A 14,741-nucleotide genomic window follows, 5' to 3' on the forward strand; every position below is an offset into this window, starting at 1 on the left:
TATTTGTGAATGATATTTTTGAGCGATCGAATATTCCTCTCAGCAAATGCCGACTTGGTTTCGTTTTCGGTTGTATATAAATGAATCTCCTTCTTTTCACAAAACGTTTTGAATTCACCTTTAAACTCGGATCCCTTGTCTGTCCAAACCCTTTCTGGTTTTTTCTGCTTTATCATTTTTTTGAACGCTTCAACAGCATCTTTTGCATATAAAGCTTTCATTGGTTGCACTCGTAGGTATCGCGATAAAACATCAACAGCCACCAGTAAATACTTGACTCCATTGTTGTGTTGCGCAACTTTATCCATATACGCCACATCGACAGACCAGATTTCGTTTATTCGGTATGCAACAACTTTCAGTCTCGGAAAAGTTTTTCTGAATTGTTTGTATTTTGTGTATGGGGCTTTCGACTGAAGGTATTGAACAACTTTTGATCTTGGTAAACCGCTCGCTTTCCTCAAATTAGCAATGCTACCAAAAGCTGCACTACCTTTTGTGTATAATTGGTTTAATTGTTTAACGTGAGAGGAAGTAATTTGCCCACGAGCTAGACGTTTGGATTGCGTCTTTTGCATCTTCAAAGCTTCCTTCATCGTCGCCAGAAGCCTTTGATTCTTCTGTTCTCGAGACTCCTGATTCTTCGTTTCCGGGTTCATCCTCAAATAACTGTAACTTTTCGTTTAGTGATAAGGCAAGAAATTTTTTTGCGTATGTATTGCAAGTTAATTGTGAACTGATATCGAGAAAGGTCAGGACTTTGTAATGTTCAAGTGAAAGCTTAGAGGTTGTTTGTTGTAGATCGTAAAGAAAATCTGCGACAAGAATTTCCGTGCCTGAATTATTAACCATTAGTCTTGATGTTTGATCCAACGATAGCGATTCTGACTCTTCTTTTTTTTCCAATATTATGCTCGCTTTTTCAAACTTTTTTCTGTCAAGGTGTTTAATATCTCTCAAAACTCTCTCCTTGATTTCAGGTGAAACTTCAGGCGAGGAATTTTCAGGCGAGGATTTCAGGCGAGGAATTTTCTCATCTGTAGTCTCATTCAATTCATCTTTGACAGTCTCCAAAATATTATCTGTCTGCTGTTGCGTGTCTTGTTGCGGGGTAGAGGTTGCTGGTGAAAACTTGCTTCTCTGCAACAAGGATATTTGTTTTGCTTTGTCTCGGACATTTTTATTGTTGAGAAGTTGAGTTATTTGGGGTTGCTCATTCGCATACATTTGGCGAGGAATTAGCACAAACTCTTCAGTGTGCATTTTGCTCCAGAAACACAATACAAGGTAACGCAATGAGTTTAATTAGACGGATTCCAGAATCTGATCGAAAAATTTTGATTCTCTCACTTTTTTCAACTCGCCTGTCTGCAAGTTTACGTAGTGGTTTCTCGAATTTTTTAAATTCTACTTTATTAATTGGTACAACTCCAGAGAGTACGTTCATCACACAGTCACTCAAAAACCAAATGAAATCGCCCTGATGTAAGGTTTTTATTTGAGCTATGTTCTGATTCCTGTTATTTGCCCATTGCTTGAGCATAAGCAAATGTTTCTTTTTCATTTGTAATTGCTGTAATGACTGCTTCAGGGGACGAAATGTAAAAAATAGAAGGATCCGGTCCAATAAGTTGCGATGAAAAACGTAAACCCTGGCTGGTTTTTGGGTCGAGATCAATCATCAAATGTCCAAAGGGCTCCGTAGTTGCTAGTTTGTATGCTTCTTTTATCAATTGGAGACAATTCAACTGTTTTCCAAGATATTCAATTTGTTGAATGTCGCGAAGCGATTTGAATAATATTATGTGTGTTGTGTCCAGATCAATGGTTCTGGACCATTTGCTTTGATGGAACAAATTATGCTTGACGTATATAACATGTAATTTGCGATGACGTCCTGAGGTAGCTATTTTTACAAATTCTTTATCGTTGAAGATTTCTTCACATGAATCGTCATAGATAAGCAGACAATGAGATAGGTTTTTTGTTATATCAAGGCCTGAGTATTTTAGAAACTCGATCCCTGGTATAACTCGTTGCATATCTTTGAAAAGTGGTTGGAACTCTTTGTAAAAATAATAAATTTTCTCAAAGCGGGGATAAAAGGTCGAACCTTTTAGCATTCGAAACAAGAGTTCTGTTTTACCACAACCACTTGGTCCTACAATTGACATGAATACCCTGTCATGTGTAAGAATAACTTTGTTCATAGTTTGGGATTAGGTAATATGTAACCAACTAGACTTGATAAGAGAGCAATCCAAATTGATTTCTCTTCACAGCTTTCTGATAGTAGAAAGAGCATAGAGAAGCACAGAATGATCATTAACACAATGATACTAACTTGAACAAAAAATATTACTTCGGACCTTGGCACTGTTGAATTTGAACAACGCCATGGGGGCCTCTCCTTGTTGTTTACATCGAAGACTAAATTACTGATACCGGCGTCAGCCTCGTCTCTTTGATTCATTGGAGAAAATTAATTAATTGAAAACTGAATTGAAACAAGAATAATATAAAATGTTAAATTTTTGAATTACTCACTGGGCAACTGTTTCATGTACCAGAACTCAAACAAATTGAAACCTTTAATATGACTTTTTATCTCTAGTTTATAACAAACAGTTGATGAGTCATTTTTATTGAACGATGGTTGATTGAAGACTTTTTCAACTTCGGGGTGCTCCAAGACATATAACCGCAACTCATTCGGCATCTCATTAAGGGATAGCTCACGTTCTGGTGGTGCTTTTTTCAATCTAAATTGAGGAACTTTTTTGTCCGCCCATTGCTTCCAACGTGGGATTCGCTGCTCTTTGGGGGACTCCATAGGCTTCTGGTTTGTTGTGATCATAGCCATAATTGAACTGATTCCGATGTTCTCGAGCTCTCTGCTTATTTTTTACGTACAATTGGAAGTGATAGAAATTATCTATCACGGGAGGGAAAGCTCTGAAGCTGTCTAGCTCGTCGGGGGGAAGAGTAATAGTTGCAAAATAACGTTTTGCTGCTGTGCTATAAAGCGAAGTGTAACGAGGTTGTTGTGCAGTGTTTGGCTTATTGTTGAGATAGTTCGCTCGGTTCTGTTGATCACTTGAGAAATTATTCTGTATTGGTGGAGAGGGATCCTGAACTCTGTTGAATATTACTATAGGTTGATCGTCAAGTGGGGTCAAGCAAGTAAATATCTTCAAGTTGTCTGACAGATAGGTTGTTAAAGTTGCCGTGTCTTCTCTGTGCATCACTTTGTGTCCACTGTGAAAATATTCTTGCTTTACGTTCCGCGCAGTGATTTGATAATTGATTGTTTGTTGAACGAAAATTTGAATGAAGATAACAGGGGGATACTTGTGCTTCTGATATTATATCTGAGATTCGGGGACAATTTAGATCCTCCAGATTATAAACAGTTTTTTGTAAAAGCTTAGTGAGGAGCGCACACTTTTCAATACCTTTGGCAAAAAAATTTTTCCGGGTGAATCGGAAACTGAAACTCAGACAGATTGTTTTCAAATCACAGTAAGGTATATCACCTTCGTCCCAATCAAGACCGTGTAGGTTGTTGGTCAACCAAATAACAGTTTGTCTATCGTGTGCGGGTAATTCGGTGAATTTAAGTGGGGGTTTGAAAAATATTGTATCGTTGTAACTGGAACACAAACAGTTCTTTTATAATGAATCCAAGTGACTTGAGTTTGAAACCTTCGAGATCGAGGACAATTATATTTGCGGTTTTGCTGCCAAAATTTTCTAGCATTCCAATTCACGAAATAAATGAGAATGAAAAATTTTCACTGATAGAATGAATAATATTCCTGTCAAGTGTCCAAAAAAGACAATTGTTTACTGGTGAGTAACGGAAAGCGTAAACATATCCCGGGCCTTTGTTTCTCTAATCTTTTATAAATCCAGCGGCGTCATGCAATGCAGCATGAAGTCGTAACACTTCGCTTCGTTTCAGTAAAGGATCTAGCCTTGAATTATCAATTCCAATGAAACCACCATAGGGTCTAAATTTAAGTGCTATTTCTCCGTCAACTTCTGGATCTAATAAAGAACAAGCAGCAACGAAATATAACTGTCGATAAGATATGTGCGTATAATTTATGTTACCTCTCAGTGATAAACCTTTTTCATGAATGAGCTTGATGTCTTTTGTTCCTATTGTGTTCATTATTTGATGTTTACTAAACGTGTGCGTTTTGAATTTTTGTTTATAAATCTCTCAATTCTGATTGGATGTTAACTCGAATAAAAAATCCAGCACTGCGATTGGTCAATTTATTTTGGAAAGTGTCGTGACTCTGAACATGTTTGGGCATGATCCGATGACTCTTCTCTCCACGTAATATATCATTAATGATTTTATACATCTACTAACAGGTTAGTTGTTTTACTGTTGTTTTTATCAATTTATGTATGCACTTATGGACATAAGTGATTATGACCATAATTGTGTACATACTTAAGTGAAAACTTGTATTCTAGTACAACTCTGGGTTTTTTATCAATGTGTATGTATGTATGTATGTATGTATGTATGTATGTATGTATGTATGTATGTATCTATGTATGTATGTATGTAATTATGTATGTATGTATGTATGTATGTATGTATGTATGTATGTAATGTAAGTATGTGTGTATGTATGTATGTATGTATGTATGTATGTATGTATGTATGTATTTATGTAATTATGTATGTATGTATGTATGTATGTATGTATGTATGTATGTAATGTAAGTATGTGTGTATGTATGTATGTATGTATGTATGTATGTATGTATGAATGAATGTATGTATGTATGTATGTATGTATGTATGTATGTAATGTATCTAATGTATGTAATGTATGTAAAGTATGTAATGTGTGTAATGTATGTAATGTGTGTAATGTGTGTATTGTATGTAATGTATGTATGTATGTATGTATGTATGTATGTATGTAGGTATGTGTGTGTATGTGTGTGTGTGTATGTATGTATGTAGCAGGATGGCGCAGTGGAAGCGCGCTGGGCCCATAACCCAGAGGTCGGTGGATCAAAACTACCTCCTGCTTGATATTTTAAACGTTCAAAATCAACAAAAATTTCTTTACCATCTTTTTTTCCAAGTTTTTGTCCCCCCTTATATGAGGGGACAAAAAAATTTCAAAAAATGCATTTCGGCGAAAAAAAACAAGGGGGGACAATTTTGGTAATGAATCATTTCTTCCTTTTAGGTCATTGACCTATTCCACATGTATTAAAATCACGTTGCAAAAAGTGTCCGTCCCCCCCCCCCCCCCCCGCCCCGTTGTTCCTCTAGTCAGTTCTTTTTACTACTCACGAGGCATCTGTCCTCTACAAAAATATCACAGGGGTTTAGACAACATAGCCAGAAGCTTTGACATCAAGACAGCAACAGGAGTGGTTCACATACCAGCAGTCACACTTAGGCGAGTCTTTCCACCACCTTCGTCTGTGCTTCGGAGGGTCAAGCTATCATTTTAATGGTTGTTTTTGTAAACTCCAGCGGCAGCTTTCTTTTGCAGTGAGAGTAAAGGAACCCTAATCTTTTATTTTTCCGTTCCCCTACCTACATAGTTTTTATTTAGTTCTTTCCATTATTGCTTGATTTTGTTGAAAGAAGTGACCTAAAGTTTGATTTCGTTTCTCTTATATTATTTATTGTAGAGTTTACCATTTTTAACCACAACTTACAATCTAACTGCTTGAATGTTCACCATATTGCATAAAATGGCGCCAAAATCAGTATATGAAATATGATTGAATTGCTAGCCTAATTTGGGAAAGAAACTAAAATATTCTCCGAAATTGGTCTTGGTACGCAAGACCAATAGCCGAATGGCATTAATAATACCAAAATTGAACCATTGAAAAAACCAAAGTTAGTCTTACTAGAAAACCAATGAGATCTGTGAAAGCCAAGTTCAAGAGGCCATTAACAAACTCGATTGACAAACACGGTCAAAACTAAAAAACTAAAATTACACGGATTAAATAAAAACTAAAAGCAAGAGAACTTCAGTTTCGATTAATTATTTAACGCCTCAAATTATTGTTCTTTCGAAAACAGCAGTGTGAACGAAAACCCTCATCGTTATTCCTCAACGCTCAAAATTTGTTCAACAGTTCATTTGCTTCAAATTTTTTCACGCATTTCACAAATAGCTCCAAAATCACTCTAATAATATTTGAAAATAATTAAAAAATCAGAGCTCCAATACAACACAAATCCATTGAATAATAAAAAAAACCAAGATGAGACCAATAATAGCCTCGCTTTTGGTCGCTTTTGGTTCGTGGCTCTTAACAACAATTAATGTTACACAAACGTTTTAAGTACAAGCATACACATTTCATATGGCTTCATAGGGTAAACAATGAAAAAAAAGAAAAACATTGTTAATTCCTTTGAGTATGAACTATAAAATACAGAACATAGTTTAAAGGCAATGTAGTGTTAAGAAGTATAAATGAAACAAACGTCACATATTGTGAAAGTTTAAAATTGTATTAAATTTACAATGTGCTAAAATATCGACAAAATTAAAAGAGATGAATTATAATTGAGAAAAAATTTTTTAAAAAATGCTAATTCTACAATTAACATTTTCGAGAAAAGAGAATTTTTTAAAAAATGCTAATCCTCCAATTAACATTTCATAGAAGAATAAAAGACGCCTTAAAACTAAATCAAATTAAGATTGAACTTGAAAGATTTGAGATTAGAATTCAATTCAGAAACCGTTGGGTCTTTTAGAAACTCATTCCAGAAATGATTTTTTATTGTAGTTTTGAGAGCCCGCTTTTTAGGGATATTCCGCCTCAAGGTGAGAGGCAAATCGTTATACCAGTCGATTGCTTTTTTGGAAAACAGTTTTGCATTATATTTGTTTTTTGGTTTGCTCCAAATGACAGCTTGTTTGTACGATCATTCATTTTAGCACTTAGGGTGGCTAACTTGAGTTCATCGAAAGCTGGTAGATCTGCTTTTAGAAGCTTTATAAAATATATAATAACCCGATATTTTATGAGGTATTCTACTGGTAAGATTTTGTGTTTAATCTTGAGATCAGTGGTCCTGTCAAATTTGCTTCTATTGAAACATGCCTTTATCCCCCAGTTCAATTGTTTATTTAGAGTAACTCGAAGTGATTTTTTAAGACCTGAGAACAGAACAATTGGGTAATGCAGATGACTTAAAACAAGAGCGTTCAGTAAAGCAGATCTAGTTTTTTCAGGAAATATATTTTTGATGGAGTAAATGACCTTTATGCCAACAGCCATTTTTCTTAGTACATTTTTTATTTCTTCATCAAAAGAAAGATTACAGTCAATATGAACTCCCAAGTATTTCACAACCTTTTTCTCGAGAACTGTGCATCCGTTAACAACTATTTCTTCGATTTTGTTTCTTTTAGGGGCTCCAAAAATAATGAATTCGGTTTTGCTTTCATTTACATTTAACTCATTTTTCCTGAAAAAGAGAATGAGTTTAGCAATACTTTTTTCAAGATGTAACTTTGATTCAGAAATTGTTTTTCCAATGCAAAAGATAAAAGTATCATCAGCGTACTGGATTATGTTAGAATTCATATCGGTATCATCTTTCATATCATTTACATATATGTTGAAAAGCAGTGGGCCTAGCACAGTACCTTGTGGTACTCCACGGTTAAGTGCTATCCAATTTGATTCATACTTCGAGAATTTGACTTTTTGCACACGGTTTTCTAGATAAGATTTTAGAATTGTGTTTGCTTGTGCACTAAAACCTAAAAGTTTAGTTTTGTACAGAAGAGTAGGATGTGATATCGAATCAAAAGCTTTAGATAGGTCTAAAAAAGCTCCTGTGACGATGTTTTTTTTATTGAGATCATATCTGATTTTTTCAGTGCAATATAAAAGAGCATCTGTAGTTGACACTTTTTTTCTGTATCCAAACTGTGTTGTTGCAAGCAACTTATTCTTCTCTAAATAAGCTAATATTTGATCTCGAAGAAGGATTTCGAAAATTTTAGCTAGAGCTCCAGTAAGCGAAATTGGTCGATAATTTATCGGATCTTCAGGATCATCTTTCTTGAAAAGAGGCAACACGTGGGCACGCTTAAGGTGGTCACGAAAGCGTTGTTCAGTAAAGAATTGGTTAAACAAAAAACAGAGAGGTTCAGCTATGTGTTCTCTTGCATCTTTTAAAGCCCAAGCTGGAATGAGTGATGGACCCAGCGGTTTTTTAACATTTAAATTGTTGAGTATATCAAATATCTCCTTGGTTGTCGTATACCTGAATATAAATTTGTTACTGTGGCGTGCCGGATTATTACAAAATTGATACTGTTCTTTTTTACCAAAATATTCACCTAATGCTGAAAATTTATAGTTGAGAAGATTGGCAATATCATTTCCATTGGTCAAAACCGTTCCAAAACTGTTTTTGAGTCTTGGTATTTCTGTCTGTGTTTTTTCACAGTTTCTGATTTCGTTGATAAAATTCCACCTTTCTCTTGCACTTGTTTGCAAGTTTTGAAACATATCAAGCAGATGTTTTTCATTTTCTTGCTTCAAAACAATTTTGTTGTTATTATTTGATGTCTTTGCAAACTTTTTTACTGTGTTTTTTGATATCCATTTTTGATGTAGCGTTAGTTTAGGCTTGTCATGGCGTATGAAGACGGTCTTTTGTGGAGCATGCTTTTTAATTACCGTTTCCAATGACGAGCAAAAGTTTTATACATGATTTCAGGGTTTTCTGATAAATAAAATGATCTCCAATTTATCTTTCCAACATCTAGGGAAAAAGCATTTTTAGAGTAGTTTGTTTTATCGAACACAATTTTTTTGATAGCTTCTTTTTTATTTTTAACGGTTTCACCAATTAAAGTAAGCGTAGCTAAGTGATCACTTTTTAGAATCGAGTCTAGTGTCTGGGAACTAAAAAAATTTTCGCATATAACAGTCTATAAGCGACTTCGTTCTTGATGTTTCTCTTGTTGCTAAAGTTTTATTTGAGTTCAGTAAACCGTACGGCAAGATCAGAGTTTCTAGGAGATTTCTTTCATTGCAATTAAAGTAATTAAGGTTGTAGTCACCTAGTAGAAAAATTTTTTTATTTTCAGTCGCTGCTCTATCTAAACCCAGGGCTAGCTCTTCCAAAAACAAATTTATTAGTTGTTTTTTTGGACAGTAAGCCAAATTTATCAACGCGGGCTTTTTATTTATTTTGCACTCTACCCAAATACTTTCAAAATGGTCTTTTGACATTGTCTCTAGATCATTTCGTGCTTTTGGATGAAATTTTTTCGGAACGAACAAAAGAATACCACCGCCTTTATTTTTCTCTTGAAGATCAGTACGTCGGTCGCATCTGAAGGACACTAAGTATTCTGAGTGTATCGACCAAAACGGAATATCGTTAACTGATTTCAACCACGTTTCTGAGAAGCCCGAAATACAATTGTCGCCTAGGTCAGATAGAAAATTCTTAAGGAGCAACCTTTGTCCAAGCACGCTTTGACAATTTTGATGTAGAAACTTTACTTGATCGTCGTATTTTTTCATTAAGGTGGTAAACTGCGTGTAATTGAGAGGTGGCCCTGGGTTTAATTCTACGTCACCTGACAAGAACAAAAGAAATCTAATGACAACCAAGGAGTAAAGAAAATTCCTTAACAGGCAGGTAAAAATGATCTTCTTTTTTGGATACGCGTTATTATTAGACATGCACGATGACATCCTCTCACTCTGAGGATTTATTGGTGTAGTAGTGAAGACCCAGTTCCTTTTTGATGTGATTACACACAAAATAAGAAGCAGAATAAAGTGGAACTGAAGCTTCATTTTGAAACAATAAAAATAAAAGAAGACAAATGAAACTAAAATATTCAGCAAAACAATTATCTAAAACAATGAATTTGATTCACTGTGAATACTTCAGGAGTTTGCAGACGGAACAGCTATATTGTATCTAAGTGACTAAAATGTGAACATAACCGACTAAACGTCGGAATAAATGCTCTCGAACGACTAGTGGGAGCTCTAATCAATTGCAGCCTGCTTCAGTAAGGGGGGGGGGGGCTAAGAAGTTCACTAGTGGGCTTCAAATAAACACATTCGAGGCTAACATATACCTCTATTAAGATTTAAAGTGGAAAATCTCACAAGTTTTGGGCGCACTTTTCATTTGACTTTTAGTATTAAATTGCCGCCAATTGAGTTCAGCTGCTTGAAATTGTGATTGAGAGATAATTTTAGATCATATCAAACGTAAAAAGTCAAGGGCGTAAAAGTCACTCGAAAAGTCAAAACGGTGAAGCAAAAAATTTTGCATAAAACATAGCAGGAAGAATTCCGGAAACAACTAGAAGTAGAAAAGTGATCGTCCTCACTGACCTAATGCATATTTCACATGATTATAGTACGCATTTTGAAACAACAGGAAAAAGAGAAAAGTATCTAACAAAAATTGTTACACAACCTGATAAATTTAACTAGTGGCAGTTCCAAAAAGAACTTTTGTTACAGTAACCTATTATACAGATAGTTCGCAACAAAATATTTACAATAGACAGACAGCCCAATAAAATGTGCTAATAAAAAGAAAAGCGAAAGGGAAAGGAGATGACGGACAAAACTGTAAAGCAGAATTTTCTGATTTACAGCAGAAAAAAACATCTCTGCAAAAGCTTAATACAATTTCCGAACATTAATTTGAGAATATTTTAATTACATTCTCGCGTACATCAGTCACCCAACCAAAATTTGACTGAAGTAACAAACAACAATAAAAATTTGAGGAAAAAAACAAAATTACAAACATTGTTTAATTTAATAAAGTTATATGAGCCCTGTTTAGCTTTCACAATTCTTGTTGACAATTATTCGGCAAAAAAAAATCAACAACTTTTTTGCTAGAGCAGGCACTCATCCAAAACGAGGGAGAGAAAAATCAATTGTCTGTTGGAAACTACTAAGGACAAAAAATTGAAAAAAAAATTAAAAATTTAAATACTTTATTTGAGAAATTGTCATCATATTCGTCACAAAATTCATATTAGCAACACCTAAAAAGTAACTCTCAACTTATTGACTGGGAAAAATTAGAGCAGCAAGCGTAAAGTTAGGAGAAATTCAAAAACCATGAAAACTCAGAAGTCGGCAAAAAAATGCTGGAATTTAGCCAATTTTCCTCAAAATTTAAAGAACTATCAATAATAACGAACGACCACCAAAACTGCTAGAACAACTAATTTCAACGACACAACTGCGCAAAGGTTACATAAAAGTTCAAGAAGAATCCAAAAAACGCTAGAAAAGCTTAAAATATGCAAGATGGTAAACATAGCTGGCAGATTGCCAGAAAATAGCCGCAATAGATTCGTAGATCGGCAGTTTAAAAAAGACAGTAAAAAAGACAGACCAAAAAATTCGTCTTTTCATTGAAGGCTGACCTGTTATATTTTGATTAAAAATCTGTATGTTATTGCTGCCTCTAATAGCTGATCTCAAATAACCTTCATTTAGAGTGACACACACCCATTTGACCTTATCTCTTTGAATTAAAGTAAATAAAAGTCAATTTTAAAGTGAGGAAGTCACTTTTGAGAGTGAGGTAAGTCAAGTGTGACCAAAAATTTAATCACGCACATGAACAAAAAAACTCGCTCCACTAAGAGCGAAAAATGACGTCACACATGCAATTCAGTTGAAATTGCATGAACGAATGAACAAAAAGTGGCTGTGACGTCATATGGTCGTAACAAAAATCATGACGACGAAATAAAAAAAAACCAAGAGAAGGCCAATAATAGCCCCAGCTATCGCTGTGCGGCTATTAAAAAAAATAGATGAACATTGAATTAAAATGTGAAATATTTGCTTCAGGTCGTCAAAAGCGCTTCCGAACACACGACTACTAGATTAGATAATTAGGAAACACCTTTGATTGAAAAGTTGGAATTAAAACTGAAAAAATGTTTTGAAAAAGCCGCACGTGATCAGAAAATTTCGTTTCCTTAGCGAAATTTTTTTCACCACTTCTTTTCTCGCCTTTAACATATACAATTGTTTTCAACGCTACGATCAGAAAACCACTCTCTCGTCTCTGCTTTTCGATTAGCTCAACCGTTTGACCTAAACACAGTTTTCACATGCGGCATTGATTTTTACATTCTGTTTAAAATACTCTCTTGTTTAAAATGTTTAAAATTATCGACCCAAAATTAAGTACACATAACTATTTAGCAATCATGGCTCAAGAACATTATACAGCCATGTTTCTGTAGAAATAAAAAATGAGAAAAGTTTACGCAGCTTTCCTAAATTAAAAAACTTAGCAAAAAATGACAAAATATTAAAAATATATAAAAAATATATTATAATGGTAATTAAGAAACAAATTTCCCTTGAACTTCAGAGATTGGACGTCGAAAAACAAGTCAGTTATTATTAACAGAAAATAAACCACTGGCTCTGCACAGAGACATTTTCTTCCAAGTAAAACAAAAATTGGACAAAAAATGCAAAAAATGGATTAGCATGTGCACAATTTGATAAAAACAAAAAAGAATTCACGTTCAAAAGAGTTGTTCAATGCATGAATTGCCAATCGAACGTTGCCATATACAATCACTTCCGCCCGAAGATCCAAACAGGAAAAAATTAACTTAAAAAAATCAAAAATTAACTTTAAAATTGAGAAATATGAGACCATTTTACGCTTGAAAAATATTACTAGGCTCTGCAAAACTATGCGGTATCAATTTCATAAAGATATATATTAATGCAGCCACGCTCAAAAACAATTGCTACAAAAAACAATTTACAATTAAAAAAATGAGCCAAATGGACGAAAAACCGGCTAAAAACGGTTATCTATATGCGCGGCTCTCTCAAGAACATTTTCATTCAAAGTCAAAAAGTTTTTCACTGAATGCAGCGCATGATCAAAAAGCTTTTCTCGCTTAGAGAAAATCTTTTCACCATGGCAGCTTTTCTCACTTCCGCTTTTAGGTGAAAATGCCGCGTGAACAAAACTACTTCCTGTAAAAAAAGACCGACAGAAAACCAATATTCCTATTGGAGTCGTAAAAAGATACACACGTTTACAATAATTGCTTCTCTACGAGAGCAACTAAAAGTGTATACCTTGAATGAACGGACAGATCCAAAGACGCGAACATAGTCGTTTTCGCTGACCTCCATGTTATTGACATCGTCTTCATTGGGATCAATCCACTGTTTGATCTCAATTGGGGGTGCCGAGTAGTCGTCTATCACATATGTGATATTCGTGTTTGCAATCTAAGCAAAAGTTTGATATTCGTGTTTGCAATCTTATACGTAGACACTAGAAAGTCAAAGCAGAAAAAATGCTCATAATGGAGTTTAAACTTATTATGCACATCTTAGCAACTTATTATGCACATCTTAGCGAGGAGACTTGTACATATTTACAATGTCACATGCATTTCAAAATTGTAACAATTGGTTTTAACTTTTATTCACGAACATTTTGAATTTTTATGATATGAACGTTTCTTTGTTCCTGACTGAGGAATCTTTAGACGAGTGCCAGCAAATGGACGGATCAAAAAACTTTCAATCAAAATAAAAAATTAACCTCAATCTTTCGGACAATTCCACAAACACAGACAGTATGCAATTCTACATCGTTGACTACCAAACCACCGGCTTGAGCAGAATCGGAAGCCCCAGGTGCTGCCATTAGCACCTGGCTAATTGCACAGGGAATAAGTGAGGTACTGCTGCCCTTTTTCGTGGCTCCCGATTGGTTGTTGGAAGAATCATTCTGTGATTGGATGAAACCTCCTCCCGCATTCCCATCGTAGTTTCCCCACATTTTCACTATCTGAAATGCCATCTCTTGGCAAGAAAGACAAATATCGAACAATAGTAGCTGGAACACTGCAAATCTCATTTAAGCCATCTGTTGGATCATTTACGATTAATTGCCGGAAAATAGCCCCCGTCGGTCAGATTCTAAAATTACACAAAATTCAGCATCTAAACTGAAAGCTACTAAGAATAATACTAATGACAGATAGCAAACGCTTTGAGGAACTTTGATAACCCAATTCATTATGGCTTAATGACCGGGCTTTTATGTTTATCTCGTTTCTTCTGATTTTGCTCTTTTGACTTCGACTGAATTCACTACATTACGTAATTCAATACGTGAAAGAATTTAGAATCCATTCGGTTGAAACAGCGAGTGAAGTAAGTCAGAAGTCAAGTGTAAAAATCGTGACTTATGTAAAACGAAAAACGTGATCAAAAGGTAACGCGAATTAAAAATACATAGCCGGACAAGTCCTGACGTCAAATTCAAAGAATGTTCATTGATTAAACAAAAAGCTAGATCCAGAACGGACTATGAGTGAATTGGGAAAACCATTTCCAAAAAAAATCGATTAAAAAAACAAAATCGTTGTCAAAATGCCGCATAAGAACAGAAAACCAGTAGCGAGAAATGGAAATTTGGTTCAAACAAAAAAATAGGCTTAGAAAGAATAATAAATGGATTGGGGAAAACCATTTAGAAAAAAATCCGATCCAAAAAATTGAAAAAAAACAGTAGAAATCAAAATGAAATTGCCGCATGTGAACAAAAATCCGATCTAAAAAATCAAAAAAGCAGTAAAAAAACCGACCAATGTCGGAAGAATTGCTCTCGAACGACAGGCGGGTGGAAAAACAATTGACCCCACCGGGAT

At 34.8% G+C, this 14,741-nt stretch overlaps 1 protein-coding gene across 1 annotated transcript in view; it reads right to left on the reverse strand.

The window, feature by feature from the left end:
- LOC142340153 (replication protein A 32 kDa subunit-B-like) overlaps window positions 1–14,741 on the reverse strand; it is an 86,304-nt gene that overhangs the window by 21,158 nt on the left and 50,405 nt on the right. The window contains exons 2-3 of the mRNA XM_075390650.1: window positions 13,628–13,875; window positions 13,153–13,308 (exon numbers count right to left, since the gene is read on the reverse strand). Coding sequence (XP_075246765.1) covers window positions 13,153–13,308; window positions 13,628–13,867 — 396 coding nt within the window. The 5' untranslated portion in view covers window positions 13,868–13,875. The remainder of the gene's footprint in view (window positions 1–13,152; window positions 13,309–13,627; window positions 13,876–14,741) is intronic.

The sequence above is a fragment of the Convolutriloba macropyga genome, chromosome 1 (genome assembly GCF_964194025.1).
Source record: "Convolutriloba macropyga chromosome 1, txConMacr16.3, whole genome shotgun sequence".
NCBI lineage: Eukaryota > Metazoa > Xenacoelomorpha > Acoela > Convolutidae > Convolutriloba > Convolutriloba macropyga.